This window comes from Mastigoproctus giganteus, chromosome 2 (genome assembly GCF_048544385.1).
Source record: "Mastigoproctus giganteus isolate SK-2022 chromosome 2, ASM4854438v1, whole genome shotgun sequence".
Classification (NCBI taxonomy): domain Eukaryota; kingdom Metazoa; phylum Arthropoda; class Arachnida; order Uropygi; family Thelyphonidae; genus Mastigoproctus; species Mastigoproctus giganteus.
The window spans coordinates 237,837,249-237,856,966 of NC_143576.1; the positions used below are offsets into that span (position 1 = coordinate 237,837,249).

The following is a 19,718-nucleotide window of genomic DNA, read 5'->3' on the forward strand; positions in this document are numbered from 1 at the left end:
AGGCTAAATGGTCAAGTTTTGATGTAATCTCTTTATTATTTATTGTTTTGTTTATATTGAATTAATAACTAATTAGATGTTATGGTTGTTATATACAGATGAAAGCTAGATTTTTATGTGCTAGAGCCTGAGGAATGTCTAGGTGGCTGGTTCTTTCAGATGACAGACCGGAGGCCCAGTCGTACGTAAGCACCCCAGAAGGAGTTTCCGTGATGGTCATACTGGCGCCAAATACCACGTTCAACGTCAATTAAATCTTTCATCTTTCCCATTCTTGCACTGAATTGCACCCATGCACATCCCTACGTATCTGCTTTATATTGCGCGGCACAAATACTTTATACTGTTACCGAACGGATGCTCCATTTCATGGAAAATTAGTTGTACCTAATAAAATGACCGCTCAGTATATTTTTAGATAATTCAAACTCTTACCGGTTAAAACGTAAGCAGTCAATAATAAACAATGAATAAATAGTTTCTGTTTTCTGCACACAATTTTATGTTTCTTTAACCGAGCCAATTAACTTTAATGGTGTCTAGCTTTAAATAAAATTCTTTTAGAGGTTTGTATCTCGCTGAGAGTTGAGTGCAGGTTGCAGCTTTTGATTTTTGCTCTTCCTGCTTCATTCAACTTGATCATTTCCGCGAAGGACATCCACCACTGAGCCATGTACATTTGCCCATTATCTAAAACCAGTTATCCCTCGACACTTTCGCCTTCTCCTCTCCTGTACTTCGCACGCAGTTCATTTAGCATCTCGCTTGCTAAGATAAACGAGTCCCAACCATCGGCAAACTCTTTCCCGTCCCATAAATAAATTATAAGAGCAAGAAACTATCCTATTTTAAAAGCAGCTGCATTACTAGCTTAAGTGTAAATGAGTGTACAAAAAAACAAAAAAACTTTGTTATATCGAACTTCGCTAGACTTTTCCAAAAGTTATTTAACCCTAGACATATCTAAAATAATTACAAATTTTATCACATTTAAAATATTAGTGCATCATCTTCAATGTCTCTGTAACTTTAATTTAGAATTAGAATAAAACTTTCGCATTGGTTACTATCTGTGATCAAAGACGTACTTCTCAGCTACTGGGAAAGAAATAAACGAAACTTCTTGAAATGTTTTAAGCTTTGAATCATGAAAGATAATTCTGCTAAGTTTAAATATAAAGACAAGTTATTTCATCAACACAAACACATTGATTATCTGTTTTGAAGATAATTGAGTTCAGCTGAGAGGAACCTTTATGCACGCCCTGTCACTTTTAATTGCACATGAACCACAGTAAATGAAAGGAAGAGTTACTGGCTGTGAAGGTGAAAGCCATTTTATAGAATTAGTAAAACATAATCTTTTAGAGTTAGCAAATTCTATTAGAAAATCCAGGTAAATACTTTGATCACTGAAATATTGCATTCATATGCTTAACTAAATTCTAAAGATTAAGCCACAAAATGATTGATTAATAAAAGTATTTTGTAATTTCAATAATAATAATAACTGAAATATATGCTATTTTAATAAAATTTTAGCAATTTTGGGATGGCATATAATCAGAACTCACTCCCATCATTCGGTATGTAACTACCCGTTTGATAAATACGGAACAATACTTTATATATCTTAGAGATTCTGAAGAGATTGGAAGATTTTTCGATAATTCAAATTGGACATGCACGAGTAAAGATATCTGATTATAACTAGAGTGTATTATAATAATAAATAGAGAGAAACGGTTTCCCTTCTCATTTTGGGCGACCATTGATTCTGAGATGTCAAGACACCATGCGCAACTAATAATATTGGTGAACATTATTCAAGAATCCACTTTAAGAGCATCGGCGACTAAGGCCATGTTGCTCCGTGTTTATTGTCTGTAATTTTCGGGTGTTCTAAGGTCGATTTTGTGTTTGCTGGACAGAAAACCCGAGTTTCCGGGAGAAAAAACCATGCTACTTTCGCCTGAGACCAAATAACTCAGCCACGTTGCAAAGAGACCGATAAAAATTTCTCCCTTCATCGACGGGATTCTAACTCAGGGCTTTTCCAAATGGTATGGGAAGGACGGCGATTTTATCTACTGTACTACCCACTAGGGCTCCTATGTGATATGCTGTGGAGTATAAAATAGCTAATAGACTAGAGACGATAAATTAGAATGGGGACAAAAATAGACTTCATCGTATTTTACAATTCGGCTCGATTATTTGTTTTCTTTGTTTGCTGAGTATAACTGCTAATAGTGTAGTCTACTCCTTTTTGATTCCCGCCAATTATGATAGCCAAAGGACAGAAGCAGTAAACAGTAAAGTCCAGCCAGCATAGTTGAATTCTCTTTATAATCTTCATTGTTTTGCAGGAGGAAAATCCAATTACCTCACAGAGAAACCCTACATCCTGCCTCCCCATGATCTGAAACAAACTAATTAAAACACCGAGTTAAAAGGTGTTTCACTAATTGTCTACGAGATTTCAAAGGAAATTGTTACAAACGACTGACTGACTAGCAACAAAGCTCCTATACTAACCCTAAATCGGAATGTAACCAGTAAACAACAGGCTTGATCATACGCAGAGATTGATTTTCACCAACTTCGGAATAGGGAAACTTATGTAAACATCACCGGAATCCAGCAAGTGTCTAACAACAAGTGTCAAGATTTCAAGCTTGATCAGTGCAATCAGAACCCGAAGCCCTCGCAGGCAGCACAGTTGATTAACTACCGTCTTCCCAATACCGGGTGGAAAAGAACTGCGTTCGAATCCAGTCAATGACGATGCAAGAAATTTTCATGGGCCTTTTTTGACAATGTGGTCAAGTTGGTTGAGCTCAAGGCTAGTGGTGCATGGTTTTTCTCCAGAAAACTCGGGTTTTTCTTTCAGCAAACAGCAAATTGACCACAGAACACACAACTTACAGACATATTATATACTGCGTAATATGGCCTAAGTTGCTGATGCGCCTAAAATCTTATACCAACCAACCAAAATTCAGAAGCAATACACCAGCCACTTCCATTTTACAAGTTGGACGTGGCTATTGTATTTAGTGATTACAACAATAAACTCAATTGTTATGTAGTATGTCCTGGCATGCAAATAGCTGGATGTCAACTGCCAATAACAACGTGTAGTACTTACAAACTCCTCGAAACCAGTGCTGCCATCTACGTGCTATGAAATTCTATTTCTGAATTTGATATGCCCTAATACAATACTTTGTACTAGTGCACCATTGAGGATTGTGTATATATTGCATTAATATTAATATCGAACTAATAGATACATATTTATTTAAATCGGATTTTTATGAGACGAATACCTTCACCAGTCTTGAGCTATGTATCTTTATAAAGTCTTCTCTTGTCCTGGGTGGTAATCGGTCAAAACTGATGGAAGAAGTTAAGTTAAACGTTTTGAATTGAGCAGGAAACAGGTTATCACAGTGAGCTGTATTTTACCCTCATCTTTCCTGCAGAACTGCGTAAACTGTTGTTTGTGGAGCATGTTGCATATCGTCAAAATCGATGACCAGTGCAGGAAGTACTGGTCATCGATTTTGACGATATGCAAGGGGTAAATGAGGGCACACTATTTCCTACGATATTGTTTCTATACATAAACACCTCCAGAAATGAGTATTAAAGCGTATTGAAAATTATTTAGGAATTTTAAGGTCAGGAAATATTTTGGAAATCTAAAATTAAGCTTACTTGAAAAACCAATTAAAATCGCATAATTTTGAATTGTAAAATTATCAGTTAGTAGGTCTAATGAAAGACATTGTTGATCTTGTTTACATTATCGCTCACCTACTCTAATATAATTACTCTCTTCCTCTTTCTCCCTCTCTTTCTTCTCCGTGCGCGAGCCAAAGCACACCACGCTCGTTTGGCGTTTGCTAATATTTTCTGCGTTCTCTTACAGAACGACTCTAGCGGCAGCAGCGGGCAAACTACATCAGTCTTCTCCCCTTCCCTCTCTCTCTGTCTCTCTCTTTCCCGTCCTGAATTCGTTTCTTCCTTGCGTAGTAGTTTCTTTATCATTCGCCTTTGCTGCCTACGGAATATGGATGTTCATCACCTCCGACCTATCTACAATATCAACAGAACGGCATTATCAAAGGTCATCCTGCTCGGATTAATAATCAGGTAAGATTTATTTTAATTCTCTAATATTAATAAATGTGCATCTAATAATATTCTAAATATTATTTCAAAACCAGCCTCTTTTTTACGTTATTTTAACCACGAAACGTCCATTTCTCGATGAATTAGCTGATAGAAATTGGCCAAGTACTGCACTAGCACGCCCTCTATAATTTTCTTCTTTTATGATCTTCTGCTTCTTTTACGTCATTTATTTATTATTATTTTTTATTTATGCCACCGTTCTATTTAAAAAAAAAATTTCGCAGTAAATACAAAATTATAATTATAAAAACTTAAAAAGTATTAAATAAATCGGATATTATTATAAATTTAATAATGCTGGATTTTTGTGGCTATGACGTAAGTTTTTTTCTCCTAAATCTGTCTCGGTTAAATGACATCAAAGTGACAACAGACGATAGGAACAAGAAACAGTACCATTTTATTTTTATACTGCGCCATGATTAATTTATGTTTACCGTTATTGGCAATATAGTGCACGATTTAAAAACTAAATTCTCTTCTAAATCAGAAATGAATTGTAATCAAATTAGAACTTCTGAGTCTACTTGACATGCAGAAGGCTGTGGATAAATTCTTATTTTATTGCCTTTAATATATAGACAATAAAATAAGATCCCGACTTGTTTTCCTGAGCATGCGCGTTAGCCAAGAGCTTGCGTTTTGTAGCTGTCAATCAGAGTTTGCTAGGGAGCATCACAGGCAATTTTATAAAGTGGAATTGGTAATATTTGGACATACAGACATCATTTTGCTTCGAGAAGCTTGTTTAATATTTTAAAAGCTCTCTACGTTATATTTGCTACAGATTTAGTATAGGGATCGCTGTAAAAGTGCAGTGCACAGAAATATAATTTATGTTTTCGGGTACTGGAAAAAATTTCAAAAAGCAAAGTTTACTGGGCAAATACCGGTGAAAGTAGATAAGTGACAAGTCTATTTGTTCCTATATGCAGTCCTTCGAGTGTATAGTAGGTCCCCTGTCAAAAGAAAAAGTTCAAAAAAGCAATAAAAATCAGTCGTTTTTTAATCATAGATACCCGTGGAATTTTTTCGTGTTCAAAATATATTCTTATTAGTGTTGAAGAAATAGAAGTGCAATAAGAAGATAATCTTCTTGATTGGAAATCTGACCTTTTTTCTACATGCAGTTTTGGAAATTGTTTTCTAGATATGCAGAGGTTGGCTAAATTATCTTAAAAAAAAGGCAGTCACCAATAAGAGTAAATAGTTCAGTTTGACCATTTTATGCTGATGTGTACATTGAACACAGAACAGTTGTAACTTAGTATTTTCTTGGCCATACAGACCTGCTTGATACGTTCTAGAGGGATGTATCGAAAATATCGTTTAAGATACGCGAGGTATCTTCCTTCACATGCAGTTCATTCCACAGGACTAGAACAGTCTCTAAAGAAGCAAGATTAAGGACTATAAACACATGATTAGGATTCAATGGGAAAGGAATATCACTCTTACAATTTCCAATAATACATCAGTTTCTATTGAATATTCTGGTTCTTTTAATGTCATAGTTTAAAATACTAGTAAATATTAGTTATCTCCATGCATTTAATGAGATTTCTTATTACATTTCTAAATTTTCATTTATTAATAATTACTAAATTAAATAATTTGATTAATAGTTTTTCTTTCAAAATTCCCAGTATTAAACTTCGAGTAATATTATAATTCCATTTACTTTTACACTGTCTTGTATACCTTGGTTCTTATTTTCACTGACATCCTCTTTGGCATCATTTGCGCGGTTACTTTTCAATGATCCTAGATTGTTGAACCCTATAGTACACTCGTACCGTCGATGGATTGAGGATTGGGAAAGGAGAGGAAATTGGACCTGAATTCAATACACTGTAACTTTCAGGAATCACATAAAAAGGAAGATTATTCCGAAGAATGAAGATGAAGAAGAAAACCTAGTTCACTAAGGATGTTAAGTAAGCTGATCGCACGATCTATTTGTGCAAAGGTTAGAAGTTATGATTCCTTTAAGCGAAATGATTATTGAAGACAGTCAGAAAAAACTGTCTTCACCAGAGTTTCTCAAACTGCAGTGCATTCTCCCTGACTCCTCTTGGAGACTGAAACAATTATTTGTTTCAGTCTTCAATGATTTATTAAACTCAATTAAAAAATATCGAACAAAAAATGATAGAAACCAATAATAATAATAATAATAAAGTTTTTATCTTATTTGTTTATTATTATTATATATATATTTTTTTAATTTTCAAGGTCACTGACCACCCAGATTGAAATTCGTATGTTCAAATCGCGTCTGGAAGATGCAACGTAAATGTCTGTATTTTTGTCAGCTGTTCGCGTTTAGCGGGCGAAATCAAAGTATCACGATTAGACACCTGTTCGCTGGAGTCTCATAGGCACCACGTGGGAATGGGAGTTGCCTAAAAGTAAACACTTTTGCTCACTTGGCGTCTATTAAACGTCAAACAAAGCTATTTTGTCTTGCAGTTCAGTGTATCGAAATGAAAACAGAAAATATAGCATATAGTTACAGAAAATTGGTGGGGAAAGGCACATGAGAGGATTTGATTTATTTCTTTTTAAGATTTAAAAAAATAATAAAACTTTTTAAAAAGTGGCGCCTGTCAGACTCCATACTAGCAGAGGAAAGTTAAATATGCCTACACGAATGAACTGTGTGCAATTATTTTAAAATTTTAGTTTTAAAAATTTAATAAATAATCTTTATTAAAAAGTATTAAAATTTTATTAATTTTAATTTAAAAATTTTAAAAAATAATAGTTATTAAAGTTATTAATAGTTATTAAAGGGGGGAACACAGAAGAGAGCAATTTAATTAAGGAGACAGTGTAAAAGACAATTTAGGAAACATTTCCCCATAGGGAAAACTATTTAGGGTTAACTATTTTTAGACTATCAAATTACTCCGAAAAGGTCCATAAGAGAACGTATCGGAATCCAATGAAATATTCGATTCCAACTTCGCAAATAGATCAGCTTTCATGTTTATTGCAAATTGGTAAAAAGGAACTAAAATTAATTCGCGTGAAAAAATCACTACAACACATTAGTCAAGAGTGAAGTCGTGGATGAAATGTAAGGCTACTTCCATCAGGCCTTCTTCTATCAATCGATAAATCTTAAAGCGCAATCTAAGGTCTGTGGAAAACCACAGATTTTAGATTGCATTTTAAGATTTACCGATTGATTCTGTGATCAGCAGTTTGAAATCTGCTGATCACAGAATTAGACGGAATAGTTTCATATCATCCGCATAAATGAGAAGTTTCATTTCTGTGCGAGTGATGCACAAAGGCGGATCATTCATAAATATTACGAAGAGCAAGGAATCTAATGCAGGTCCATGTGGAATTCGCCTCTCAAAGTGTTATCCAATGTATACATCGGATAGCACTTTGAGAAGGGAGAGGAGATATCCAATGTATACATGAATAGAATTTTGTTATACGATTTGCATAGGGTATGCCACGTCAGTGGTGGGTATGTGATACACCATTCATTGTATATCTACAGTATACAGGAGTGTGGGAAATACATTTTTCAAATCAGGTGTGTTTCTTAAATTTTTGAAATTAGTGTAGCTTTAACTAACGTTATATAATACCGATTTTGTTCGTAATTGATTTTAATTAAGCTTTAACTAACGTAGCAAATAGCTCTCTTACCAAACCATAACTCTTCAAATGCATTTCATGATAATGACCATCCTGATAATCACCATCACCAGTTGATTGACCGGCATCAGTTGATTTCTATCCTTATACCATGTTTCACTAAACTACTTTGTTCGTTATTCAGGCTACCAAAGTAAGTTGTGACGTTCGTTTGTTTTGTTTTTTTTCATGGTGAAACAGCACTGAATCACATGTAAGTCGGCTGACATTTGCTGATCTACTACCCGAAGACCCAAGAACGTATGATAAAATGAAGCCACCGAAAAAAGAAGGTATTTATTAGATATTTAGAAACAGAATTGTTTAGCCTGCCATATGATAATTACTATTATAGAATTATAGAATCTGCTTCTCCTTCCCTGATGGAACTCATTGAAACCCAACTTTTCGCTTCCCTATCTATATTATTAATAAAGAGAAATGTTCATATCTGTCCTTCCACAGTTGGACTGGATGGAACTGGAACTCTTTTCTGCATGGTGTTCCCTCTCCTTTCAGAAACTAGGATTTTTCATCCAGCAAAAATATGATCCTTCCCTATGCCACCTTGACCCAAAATGGTACGGTAAAATGTGGTACATTGGCAGATGTAGCAAATTTAAGAACCCAGGCAAATGTTCACTTTGCCTTCTTTAAAATGAAGTTGAAACACGAGCCCCTCAGGGCCTCTAATAGGCGACACTACTGTCAGAGGCACTTCATTAAAAGCCTGTAAAACAAAAACAAAATGAAATGGAATAATTAATCTCAGAGACAAAATTTCCAGTTCTCTATTCATTAAGCATACTCTTGGCATTTAATATTTAATTTAAGACCATTAAACTAAAGAGTTTTACTCTGAACAATAGGCTGGATTTCTAACCCATTGTGAATATTTTTAATAGTACAGTTCTTACTGCTCATAAAAACTTGTTTGTTTGCAGTTAGGCTAATATTCATTGGACTATCCGGTATTTATTTCCATATATTACACTTTTTTCCCCTTTTTTTCAGATTGCTTCAATTAGAATGCGAATCAAAAACATTTACACAGGATTCTTAAGATTAACGTACTAACAAATTTTTGAATACCAGCAAAGAATTTAAAAGAATACTTTTTTATCATTAGCAACAAAAATAAAAAATCCGAGGAACCTTAAATAATGGTAATATGAGGAAACCCAAAAAGGGAAGGATTAAAAAAAGGAATTATATTGTCTTATTGGGGACTAACGTTTATTTGTTTTTACCGAAATATCTCATATTAGGATTAGTATTATTTCTAGCAGCAGCACAATGATAAACGGAAGCAAAGGTCATGTAACATCACCTTTAAAATACCTACTGTAACCTTTCTATCCGTCTTTTTTATCTGTTTTATCATATCTATCCAACCACGTAAATTTACAAGAAGCATTCCATTTCTACAAGTGTTGAAGTTCCATTTCTACAGGTGGGTGTTGATTCTGGCAGTCAATTTATGAGCACAGTTGGCAGGATCGCCGTCCTTCCCATACCGAATGGAAAAGACCTGAGTTTGAGTCCCGTCGACGACGTGAGGAATTTTCAGGGGCCTTTTTCATCAGTTAATCGGTCTCAGGCGAGGATAGCATGGTTTTTTCTCCCAGAAACTAGGGTTTTTAGTCCATCAAACAGAAAATCGACCTCAAAACACATGCAATTTACAAACAACATTTTTGGAGTAAAATGGCCTTAGTCGCCGATGCTCCTAAAATCCTTCTACAACAACAATATGCTTATATATAGTTTGTGATTACCCTTTAGGGCTTATGACCCCTTGTTTGTGCATTTAAATACCTCAGTCAAGTTACCAGACAAAGGTTTGGTTTGCAGACTTTGCGAACTACATTATAGATTCGTTCTCGGTAAGAATATCTACGAGTAGTTGATCCAAAACAGTTCCACGTCAAGGTAGTTGCTTTCTAAGAAATAAGATGATGCATTTACTGTGGATGTAAGAAACTCTGCAAAGTTTAAACTACGCTAAGATCTTAAAAATTATATTTAAAGAAAAGAAAATGAAAGCAATACTTCTTCATTTTAAATAACCAAAGTGATGGTCTAGTAGCTCGCTTTTTTTTACCTTGCATTGGTCATGTAATTCCTCCAGGAAAGTGGATCTTATCTATTTCATCTTAATTGAAAAGGTATTCGCTTCTACCATCTAAAACATTAATTTGTTTAAAACGTAGCTGGGACTAATTCACTGAAATTTTGATGATGCGAATTCATTCATCTATTGGCTCATTTTAATAATTAAACAGCGATGGAGTTGTATCCAGTTAAATCAGTGAACTCGAGGCAATTTCGCTAGGCAAAAAAATGTTGGCACAAGGCCATATTTATAAATTTGATCTTTTCACTTGGAAGGAATATACTGTAGCTCCATCTCTTGGTGTAAAGGTAAAACTATAACTGTTTGAATCTAACCCTGACCAACGAAAATCGCTGGATAGACCGCTTTTATAAACAATTCTTTTTTTTTAGGAGTGCGAGTCGCTTTTGGGGAAAAAAAGTTGATTTTTGTCCTAACTCCAAATAAAATATTTAGCTTTTCTTTGCGTTGGGTTAATTCAACGTTGTCAAACTCTCCAAAACCAATGTGACCATCTTACTTTGATCATGTTTGGCTCTGGAGAATTCCTGCAAATATATTATACAGAGATGGTGTAGTTGTAGTAGTAGGATTTTAGGAGCATCAGCGACCAAGACCATATTTCTCCGTGTATACTGTCTGTAAATTGCGTATGTTCTGTGGTCGATTTTCTGTTTGCTGGACAAAAAACCCGAGTTTCCGGGACAACAAACCATGCTACCCTTGCCTTGTTAAGCGAGGGTAGCATGGTAACACAGACTAACTCCATCTCTTGTGAAACGCCACGTTGTGAAAAAGTCCCGTAAGAATTTCTCACGTTGTCAACGGGACTCGAACAGAGGTCTTTTCCACAGGGTGTAGGGAAGACGGCGATTCTACCCACGAGGACTATTACACAGGGCGTTTCGTTAACATGTAAGTAGTACTTTCAGGATCGATTCAGGATGTGAAAACAATATAAAAGTTTTGTAAATCTTCGAAATCGCTTGAAATTCTCTGTATATACAAGTTGGCATTATATATATACTCATGAGCCAAAACATTATAACCACCCTCCACGACTCAGTCCATCATCACGAAGCCCATGCAATGTGGAAAGGGAAGGACCTGAGGGAGTTTGAGCGTGGAATGATTTGCTGAGCTACTACGTCGGAGCCAGCATCTTAACAACTACTGTCAGCTGTTCGAGGATGAAGGTAGGGTGGAATGGTCCGAGGAAGAACATACAACCCCAATTTGCTGGGACGGTAAGACCGCCGCTGATTGGTTGTAGAGGTGAACGGCAATTGGCATGTGCTGTCTGGAAAAAACAGGTGGCTTACGATCCTTCAATAATAGCAGACTATAAATAGAGCGCACAAGGAAAGGTTTCCAAGCGCACGATTCAGTGGACACTCTTGAGGACAGGCCTACGTAGTAGGTCACTTGTTCATGTTGACAGACCATCATCGACACCTCCGTCTGCAATGGGCACGGGAGTACTGTTCCTGGATATTTGATGACTGGAAACGGTTGCCTGGTCTGATAAATCAAGGTACCAGTTCCATCATGCAAATGGGCATTCGACGGTGAACAGCTACTTCCAGACTGCACGGTTGGACATAAACAGTCTGACGGTAGTGGTTTGTGGGATGTTTTCGTGGACATCACTGGGTCCCCTCATCCTAAATGAACACACCTTCACCTCCAGATCCTTCCTCAGCATTGTTTAGGGCTATGTTTAGTCCTACTTGGTGATCATATATCCAGATGGCACTGGACTCTTTCATAAACACCAAATCTGTATTATCTGTAATAAACATCAAAAAAGCATAGATACGAAAAACAATTATAATCTGATAGTTCTGAGTGAAGTGTCTTCTGGTCAGTAAATGAACTTATCATATTATAATGATGATGTTCAGGAATGTAAAAGTCTCAAACGTTTTCCTTTGCTGAAGCATCAGACATAGGGTGTTTCATAACATGTTCCCTCGCTGGAAGCACAGTTGATAAAAACGCCGTCCTCCCCACACCGGATGGAAAAACTCCTGAGTTCGAGTCCGGTGGATGACATGAGGAATTTTTATGGGCCTTTTTCACAATGTGTGTGCAGTGTGCAGGAAAGCATTATAAAGCTGTGCGAAATTTATTTGCCCTGTAATAGTGGCCAAATCATTTTCTCGGTAATGGGAAATGGATCTCATGAATTTCCAACGAGGTATGCTTATCGATGGGCCCTTAGAGAGTAATACAGCAGGGAGGACAGCTGCTGTTGTCGACGAAGCTGAAACCAAAAATGTAAGGCGAAGGAGTGAGGTGGTTAACGTCTGGAGCAGATTATGAAGTGTAATTTCCCCCAAACAAAGGAACAATTAACGTCTGCATTTAATGCAAAAACATTACAGGCACCAAATCAGGATCATGCCATTCTTTGGTGTGGGACATGTTTATTTTTCAGAAAACGTTTGATCCCCTAATTCCAATGGAGGACATCGTGACCACCAGGATTTATCTTAACATCGTTGTAGATCAGACACAATCAGCAACGTTGTTGACTGTGCCTGTTTATCCAAGTGAAAAAAAGTTCAATACATAAAGAATTCATCTGCCCAAACTCCGAATCTCAGTCTCATTGCGCGTGTACTGGATGAAATGGAACGGCTGTTCGTCAGCAAAATCAGGCCATGCCACTCCAAGAATTGAGGACAATTTTGTTACATAAATAATCCAAAATCCTCCATGTCCCCTTCCAACACCTTGTTAACTCCATGCCGTGTCACGTAGGAGGAGTGATTCGGCCAACGGTGATCCAACACATATTAGCTAATAGTCATAATAAAGTGGCTAGGCAGTTAAGTTTATCTCAGTTGAAATATCACTTAATTTCTCTAAAAGAGATTGGTGATTCGACCTGTCGAACCTACGTAAAATTCTAGGGATATCTATTCTGCGAGAATCTTTTTCTCACAAGTAACTCAGTGCAGAAATAGATCGGAACTCTCCTTCAAATCTTCCGACCACTTCTTATAAATTCCAGATATTGTAGCCTTGAGCAACCCTGTGATCTCCATTTTTTTGCAATTGCAGCTCGAGCTTCTAGAATATACAGTAGTTCATATTGTAACCAGATGTGCTGGCTACAGCAATCAAGTAACAAATTCTTAATAAGGTACAATCTGAGACAAACATGAGAGAAATAAAACTCATAGAAATTTGCACCTTATAATAAATATTCGAGGTTCCTCTCAACCACTAATTGAGCTTGTAATTCAGCTTTTAATCCAATTCATTTAGGTAAATGGAAACTATTACAGCAAAGTAAGAAACCCGACATCAATAATAAATTCATTTATGGAACACCGCACCTGTTCTAATACACAATTCCGGAGTACCTTTATAACCCACTCTGCTGTAAGCATCTGGTGTTGTTCAAGAGCCGATAAACTCTTTAAGTAACCTCATTTATTAACTTGAGTTATGTGGCAGAATATAAAAACAGACACAGAAGCTAAAAGAACGTTTTTGTATATGTACAGTTCACAGCATTATCGGATAGCATCTCAATCATCAAGGTTTCACGATGAATTAATTTAACGAGTCCCGAAGTTGTTCGTATCATAACCAAGGGAGAGGTCAAAAGCCTTCTACGCTGTGGTCTAAATAACGATATCAAACAACTGATCTTCGTCTCTAACAGCTAGCTAAATTCTCAACGGGTTTGGAATGGATGATTTAGGTAATGTGTTCTGGTTTCTTCAACTAACCAACTAAGTATACATAAATGCGATAATGATGCTGCTCTTGAAACATTTTTCGAACATTTTCGTTCTTAATATCATCAATGTTGGAAAATATATTTGCTTACATTAAATTTTCTACTTAGAAAAGAGAAATAAATCACATACATGTGGATATGTATGTATGCATGTATGTATGTTTTGGTTTCACGCCATATAAGAAAAATCAATAATCCTTTTCCAAAGTAATTACCCCTCACTATGTGGGACACCGGAAAGACTGCTACCACAAACTACAGCCACTTTCGTCCTATTGTTTTGAATAATTCTGATTTACACACACACAGAGTGGTGCAAAGGAGAGTGTGTATTTGCACCACTTCAAGAGATTCATATATATTCTAGTATTATCAGTTCAAAACATTTACAAATATCCTACTGTTAGTTTTACTGCTAGCAGTATTTTTTAACATAGATTTTTAAGTTAAAGCAGTTGTTTTTTCTATGTACAACAGCGAATAAATTAATATAGCAGACCCAGCACGTCTGGTTTGCCTCCAACCATAAAGTCATATTTGGGGGTGGAGGGTATAGTGTGACGCACAGTCACAGATGCACACGTTTTAGTGCAATATTATAAGTGTAATATTTTATAGTGCAATATTTACACTCACCATCATAAAAGTTAGAAACCTTTCACAATTGGCACCAACAGATAAGTAAATGTACGGTATGCAAATGAAAGATGTCTCATGGTAGGAACACAAGTTCTTGGTATCAGATAAGTACTGCACTTTCGTGGGAAGTCTTAGTTGATTAAGTCATGGGGAAAAACAGGTAATTTTTCCAAATTTCAGAAAGGTGTGATTGTTGGAGCACGTTTAACAAGAGCCACCATTGAGAAAACGAAGGAAATCAAGAGTGTACCGAAAGCAACCATCTCAAAAGTATACAATTAGTGAAAGGCGAAAGAGAATGCAGCTCTAAAATGAAGAAAGTCGGTACTCCAAGAATGTTGTTGTTGTTTGGTTTTTAGGAGCATTAGCAACTAAGGCCGTATTACTCCGGGAATATGCGGTGGTCATTCCCTGACCTTTCCGCATCCAGTGGTCACAGGCTCGAACCCACGGTCTAATCAAGAAGCGTGTGCTACGCACTGCTACTCCTGCCCACCTGGCTACGGAGGCGCCTCCAAGAATGAAACTGCAAGGATTTAAAGCGAATTGTGCGTCTGAATAAAAGGGCCAGTGGGCAGTAAATAACAGAAAAATTCAATCGAGGCAAAGACAGATCCTTTTACAGCCGAACTTTGTGCAGGAGTTGAAGAATCACAGATATGATAGTCTTCTGCTTAGATTTCCAAGATTGCCTATATGAAAGCCGCCTCTTTCTGTAAAAAATCAAAAGATTCTGCAGTGGTACGGCCAACGCCAAGACTATATTGTGGAATAATAGAAGGCCATGTGGTCTGACGAGCCTTGATTTACACTTTTTTTGCACCAATGAAAGTGTAGCCCAAACCTCATGAAGCCATGTCTCGTGTCCACCTGGAGGTGGTCTCATGATATAGGGTACGTTCTGCTGGTACAGCTTGGTCGCTCATACTATTAAAAGATCGTGTTATCTCTAATGGATATCTTTCTGTCGCATCAGACCAACTTCACCCTGCAGTGTTTCGTTTTTTGTCTGGTTGGCGATGAATTCTTTCAAGACGACAATGTAACTATCCACTGTTCAAAAATTGCATCAGAATGATTCAAGAAACATTCCCAAGATTATCAACATTTACCATAGCCACCCAATTCTCCCGATACGAATCCAGTCGAGAATGTCTGATTGAATTGTGAATCCTGCTCTCAGGTGAAATATTTCAGCAAACTATTACAATTAGGGAAATCCAGATACAAACCCCCTCTTTGTCAAAATAAATCCTCTAAATGTTTTCAGAATAATGATGCTCTACAGGATTCAGAATATCAATCATTGGAAAACAGGAAGGTGAAGTACGACCTGAACACCCCTACTTGAGATTAAAAAAGAAACTGCGTTCACGAATTCCAGTGCTGCTTACAGATCTAGTGATAACCTTGAATTCCAGGAATTTCGGAGATTTGTTCTCAAAATATTATCTGCAAAAACGTTAATGGACATACTAGAAAGGAATTGAACTCATTAAAAAAACATATATTGAGCCTAAATGACGATCTGGTAAAGGTAACTAATGATTTGCTAATTAGCAAATCAAAAATTATAATTAACAGCTAAATTTATAAAATTATTCAAATTAAGTTATGAGTTTATGTTATATTTAAAATATGGTTTAAAATATATTACTCAAACAAGATAGTTCAAGTGAACCACAACAACTGATTCACAAAACTATCACCGTATCCTTTGATACAACGTCTATTAAGTTACCAAACGTTGAATTAAGAAAATCGAGTGGTCAGCAGATTCTTTAATTAAAATAAAACAAATCTAAAGGAAACCTCTAACACATAAATGCCTGTTAAAAAGGATCCGACCAGTCTAGTTAATGAGGATGCCCTTTGTCGATAATCCAGAGGTGATAATAAATAACTGGTCAAATGTCAGTTCCTTATTATTGGATTCCAAAATATCTGAAGCGTTGACAAAAACTACAACTGAATCTCTCGTTGATAATCTTAAAAAAAAGTACAAAAACAGCCAACGACTCTTCGTCAACAACTTTCCTTTTCCCTTCCTAAACTCTCAGCATGAAATCTGTTAAATTACGAAGCTAAGATCGACTCCATAACCAATCTTCTGTAAAATCCACTTACTCTCAGGTAATTTAAAATTCACCTCCCTTTCTCGATAATAAATCAAATATCTCGCCAGTAAATGCAACCCCTCACAAAGAGAAAATAAAAAACCTTCAACAGAAACACCAGTTTTCAATTGATGTTTCTGTTGAAGATTCTTGTATTTATTAACCTATCATGGATGGATCTAAAAATAGCAGAAGATTATACATGTAATTATTTTAAGGAGGCCTTTGGAATACGTCTGTGAAAAATATTGCACATAACCTAACTTCAACTCATAAAAACACCGCAAAGTCAAAAAATTACCATAAGACTATCTGGGAGAAAATAAATGCAATTTTATCCCAGTGGTGTTGTATATCGTTACTTGAGAGTTGTTGTAGTGGAGTTTTAGGAGCATCAGCAGCTAAGACCATATCGCTCCTTGTATATTGTCATAAATTGCTTGTGTTCTGAGGTCGATTTTCTGTTTATTGGATGAAAAACTCAATTTTACAGGAGAGAGAAACCATGCTACCCTTTCCTGAGATCGAATAACTCAGCCACGTTTTGAAAAAGGTCCATAAAAATTCCTCCCATCATCGACGGGACTCAAACTCAGGTCTTTTCCACCTGGTGTGGGGTGGACACAATTCTACCAACTGTACCCACAAAGGCTTATTGCAATGTATCTGGGACGATAATTTATGAGGATATTACATTAGATGATATTATTGCTTGTTTGTTTTATATAATTAACAAGATACTAGATGAAAATATACCATTAAAGAAACCTCCAGACCTTCCAATACCCAATTTGGTTTTATGCGGAACTCGAAATTACCTTAAAGGGAAAAGAAAAAACTCCCTCTAAACTTTTGAACTTATTAACAAACAGTTATGAAAGACTTGCGCGAAAAAAAATTTTCCTTCACCCTAATTAACAATTTCTTAAAAACGAATAAGATGAGCACTTTGTGGAACAACGTAAAGGCTATGAGAGCGTAAATTTTTAACTCATTTACCAATAATCGTTTATAGAAACAACGGCCACAACTTCTGAGGAAATATCTGACTTATTTGCATCTTATTAATTCTGGTAGACAATGAGGACTCAAACTCTCTCTTTTCCACCTGATGTGGAGTGGACACAATTCTACCAACTGTATTGTAAATCACCCTAAGGAATCTGGTTTAATAATAAAAAATGAAAATGATATAACAAGGCCGATGAATAAATCAAAACGTGATCACTCTAGAAGACCAGACGATGTCCCATTAATATTTTGGAAGCACACATTGAAAACTTTAATTTTCCATCTATTGTATTTACTAAATCGTTACCAGAAGGAATATACCCAGTACATCTTTAAAAAAGACTTCATTTCTCCTTATCACAAACATGAGTCCAACCTAGAAGCAAAACACTATTATACCATAATTTTGTTAAACACAGTATCAAAAACATTGGACACCGTAATTCATAACACGCTGTTGCCGTACCAGAAACTGAATTACATGGATTCCGCTCTAGAGGATTTGTTACAACCAACCTGGATTCTCTCTCTGGAAATTTATCTTAAATGAACTTGACAGGAGGAACTGGATTCATGTGATTTATACTGATCTGTTCAGAGCAATTGATTCAATAGACTATTCTCTATTAAGTATAGTGTAAAAAGTACAGTTATGTGGGATTGCTAATCCACTGTTCAACTAACTGTTAGACTACGTATCTCAATGATCTTATAAAATAAAATATTTCGGACAAAATGTTTGTTTGTTTGTTGTAGGGTTTTAGGCGCATCAGCAACTTAGGCCATATTGCGTCTAGGTGTGTTCGATTTGCTGTTTGCTGGAAGAAAACCCGAACTTTTCGGGAAGGCAAACCATGCTACCCTAGCCTGAGACCAACGAACTCAGCCACATTGTGAAAAGGCCTATAAAAAGCCCTCCGGTCATGGACGGGATTCGAACTCAGATCTTTCACATCCAGGATGGAGAGGGCAGCGATTCTACCAATTGTGCTAACCGCGAGGGCGATAGCAATTGAAACCTTTAAACATAGGAAGAGCAATCCCAGGTATCAAATTGTTTTTTTACAAAAGAGTAGTGGTTTAAACACGATATTACTTTCGAATATATATTTTTAATTAACCTGTTAAAAGAACTCGAAACCCTTTTACCCTTTATCACGAAATTTCGGACAAAAACAGAACATATGCCCTCGTGGGTAGCACAGTTGGTAGGATCGCTGTCCTCACCATGCCGGGTGGAAAAAACCTCAATTCGAGTCCCATCAATGACAGGAGGAATTATTATGGGCCTTTTTCACAACGTGGCTAAGTTAATCAATCTCAGGCGAGGGTAGTATGGTTTTTTCCTCCCGGAAACTCAGGTTTTTCGTCCAGCAAACAGAACAACAAGCTTTTCAGCAGCTAAAGGGATTATTCCATAGAGAAAACATGAGTTAATTGTTTAATTCTCATTGAAATATTTAAATCTAGAATATTTCATTAATAATGAAATGATTTTTGATAATCTTTTAGTGTCTGCGCATTCTTAACTTATATCAGTTAAGAATATACAGACATTAAAAACAATATTGGGTAAAAATAAAATAAACTGAAAATATTTATTTTCAGACAGTAATAATAAAACTTTTTTATCACTGAATAAATTATAAAATAATATCCACCCAGAAATAATAACCAGGAATTTTCTTTCTCAAAATCATTTAATATTAATATGATAATCAAAACAATGGCTGATATACTTTCCGGGTTATTCAGCTTTTGTCGATATTATTTCTCTCCTGTTTTCATACCATTCATTTAATTTAATATATTCTCTTTTTTCAGGCCATCCAACCGTAGTAAACTTCCATGTAACAGTAATGGGACTAGATTCAATCAATGAAGGCTCTATGGTAAGATGCTTGCAAGATCTATTCATGAATAGTTGATAGTGCATTAGATTAGCTTGAATGGGTGATATTACGTGAACCAGTTTGTAGACATAAACAGAAAGTAGTTTATGGCCAAAGATAAATTACTCTGTGTATAAAGACTTTGTGGTTGTGTAAACAAATAATGGCAGGCAGTTATTTGCCTGGATACTTTGCACGCCATTAACTGAAGGCAGAAACAGTTTTCTCTGGTAAAAATGAAAATTCTAAAGTATTCACTCGCGTGACCATACAAAATTCTAAATGTTGTCCAATAAATGCCCTCCTGGAGAACATTTACTCTT

At 36.0% G+C, this 19,718-nt stretch overlaps 1 protein-coding gene across 1 annotated transcript in view; it reads left to right on the top strand.

Moving 5' to 3' along the window:
* The first annotated feature begins 4,032 nt into the window (after window positions 1–4,032).
* ort (glycine receptor ora transientless) overlaps window positions 4,033–19,718 on the top strand; it is a 29,698-nt gene continuing 14,012 nt past the window's right edge. The window contains exons 1-3 of the mRNA XM_090369063.1: window positions 4,033–4,161; window positions 8,065–8,156; window positions 19,328–19,395. Of these exons, the coding sequence (XP_090225189.1) occupies window positions 4,079–4,161; window positions 8,065–8,156; window positions 19,328–19,395 (243 nt within the window). The 5' untranslated portion in view covers window positions 4,033–4,078. The remainder of the gene's footprint in view (window positions 4,162–8,064; window positions 8,157–19,327; window positions 19,396–19,718) is intronic.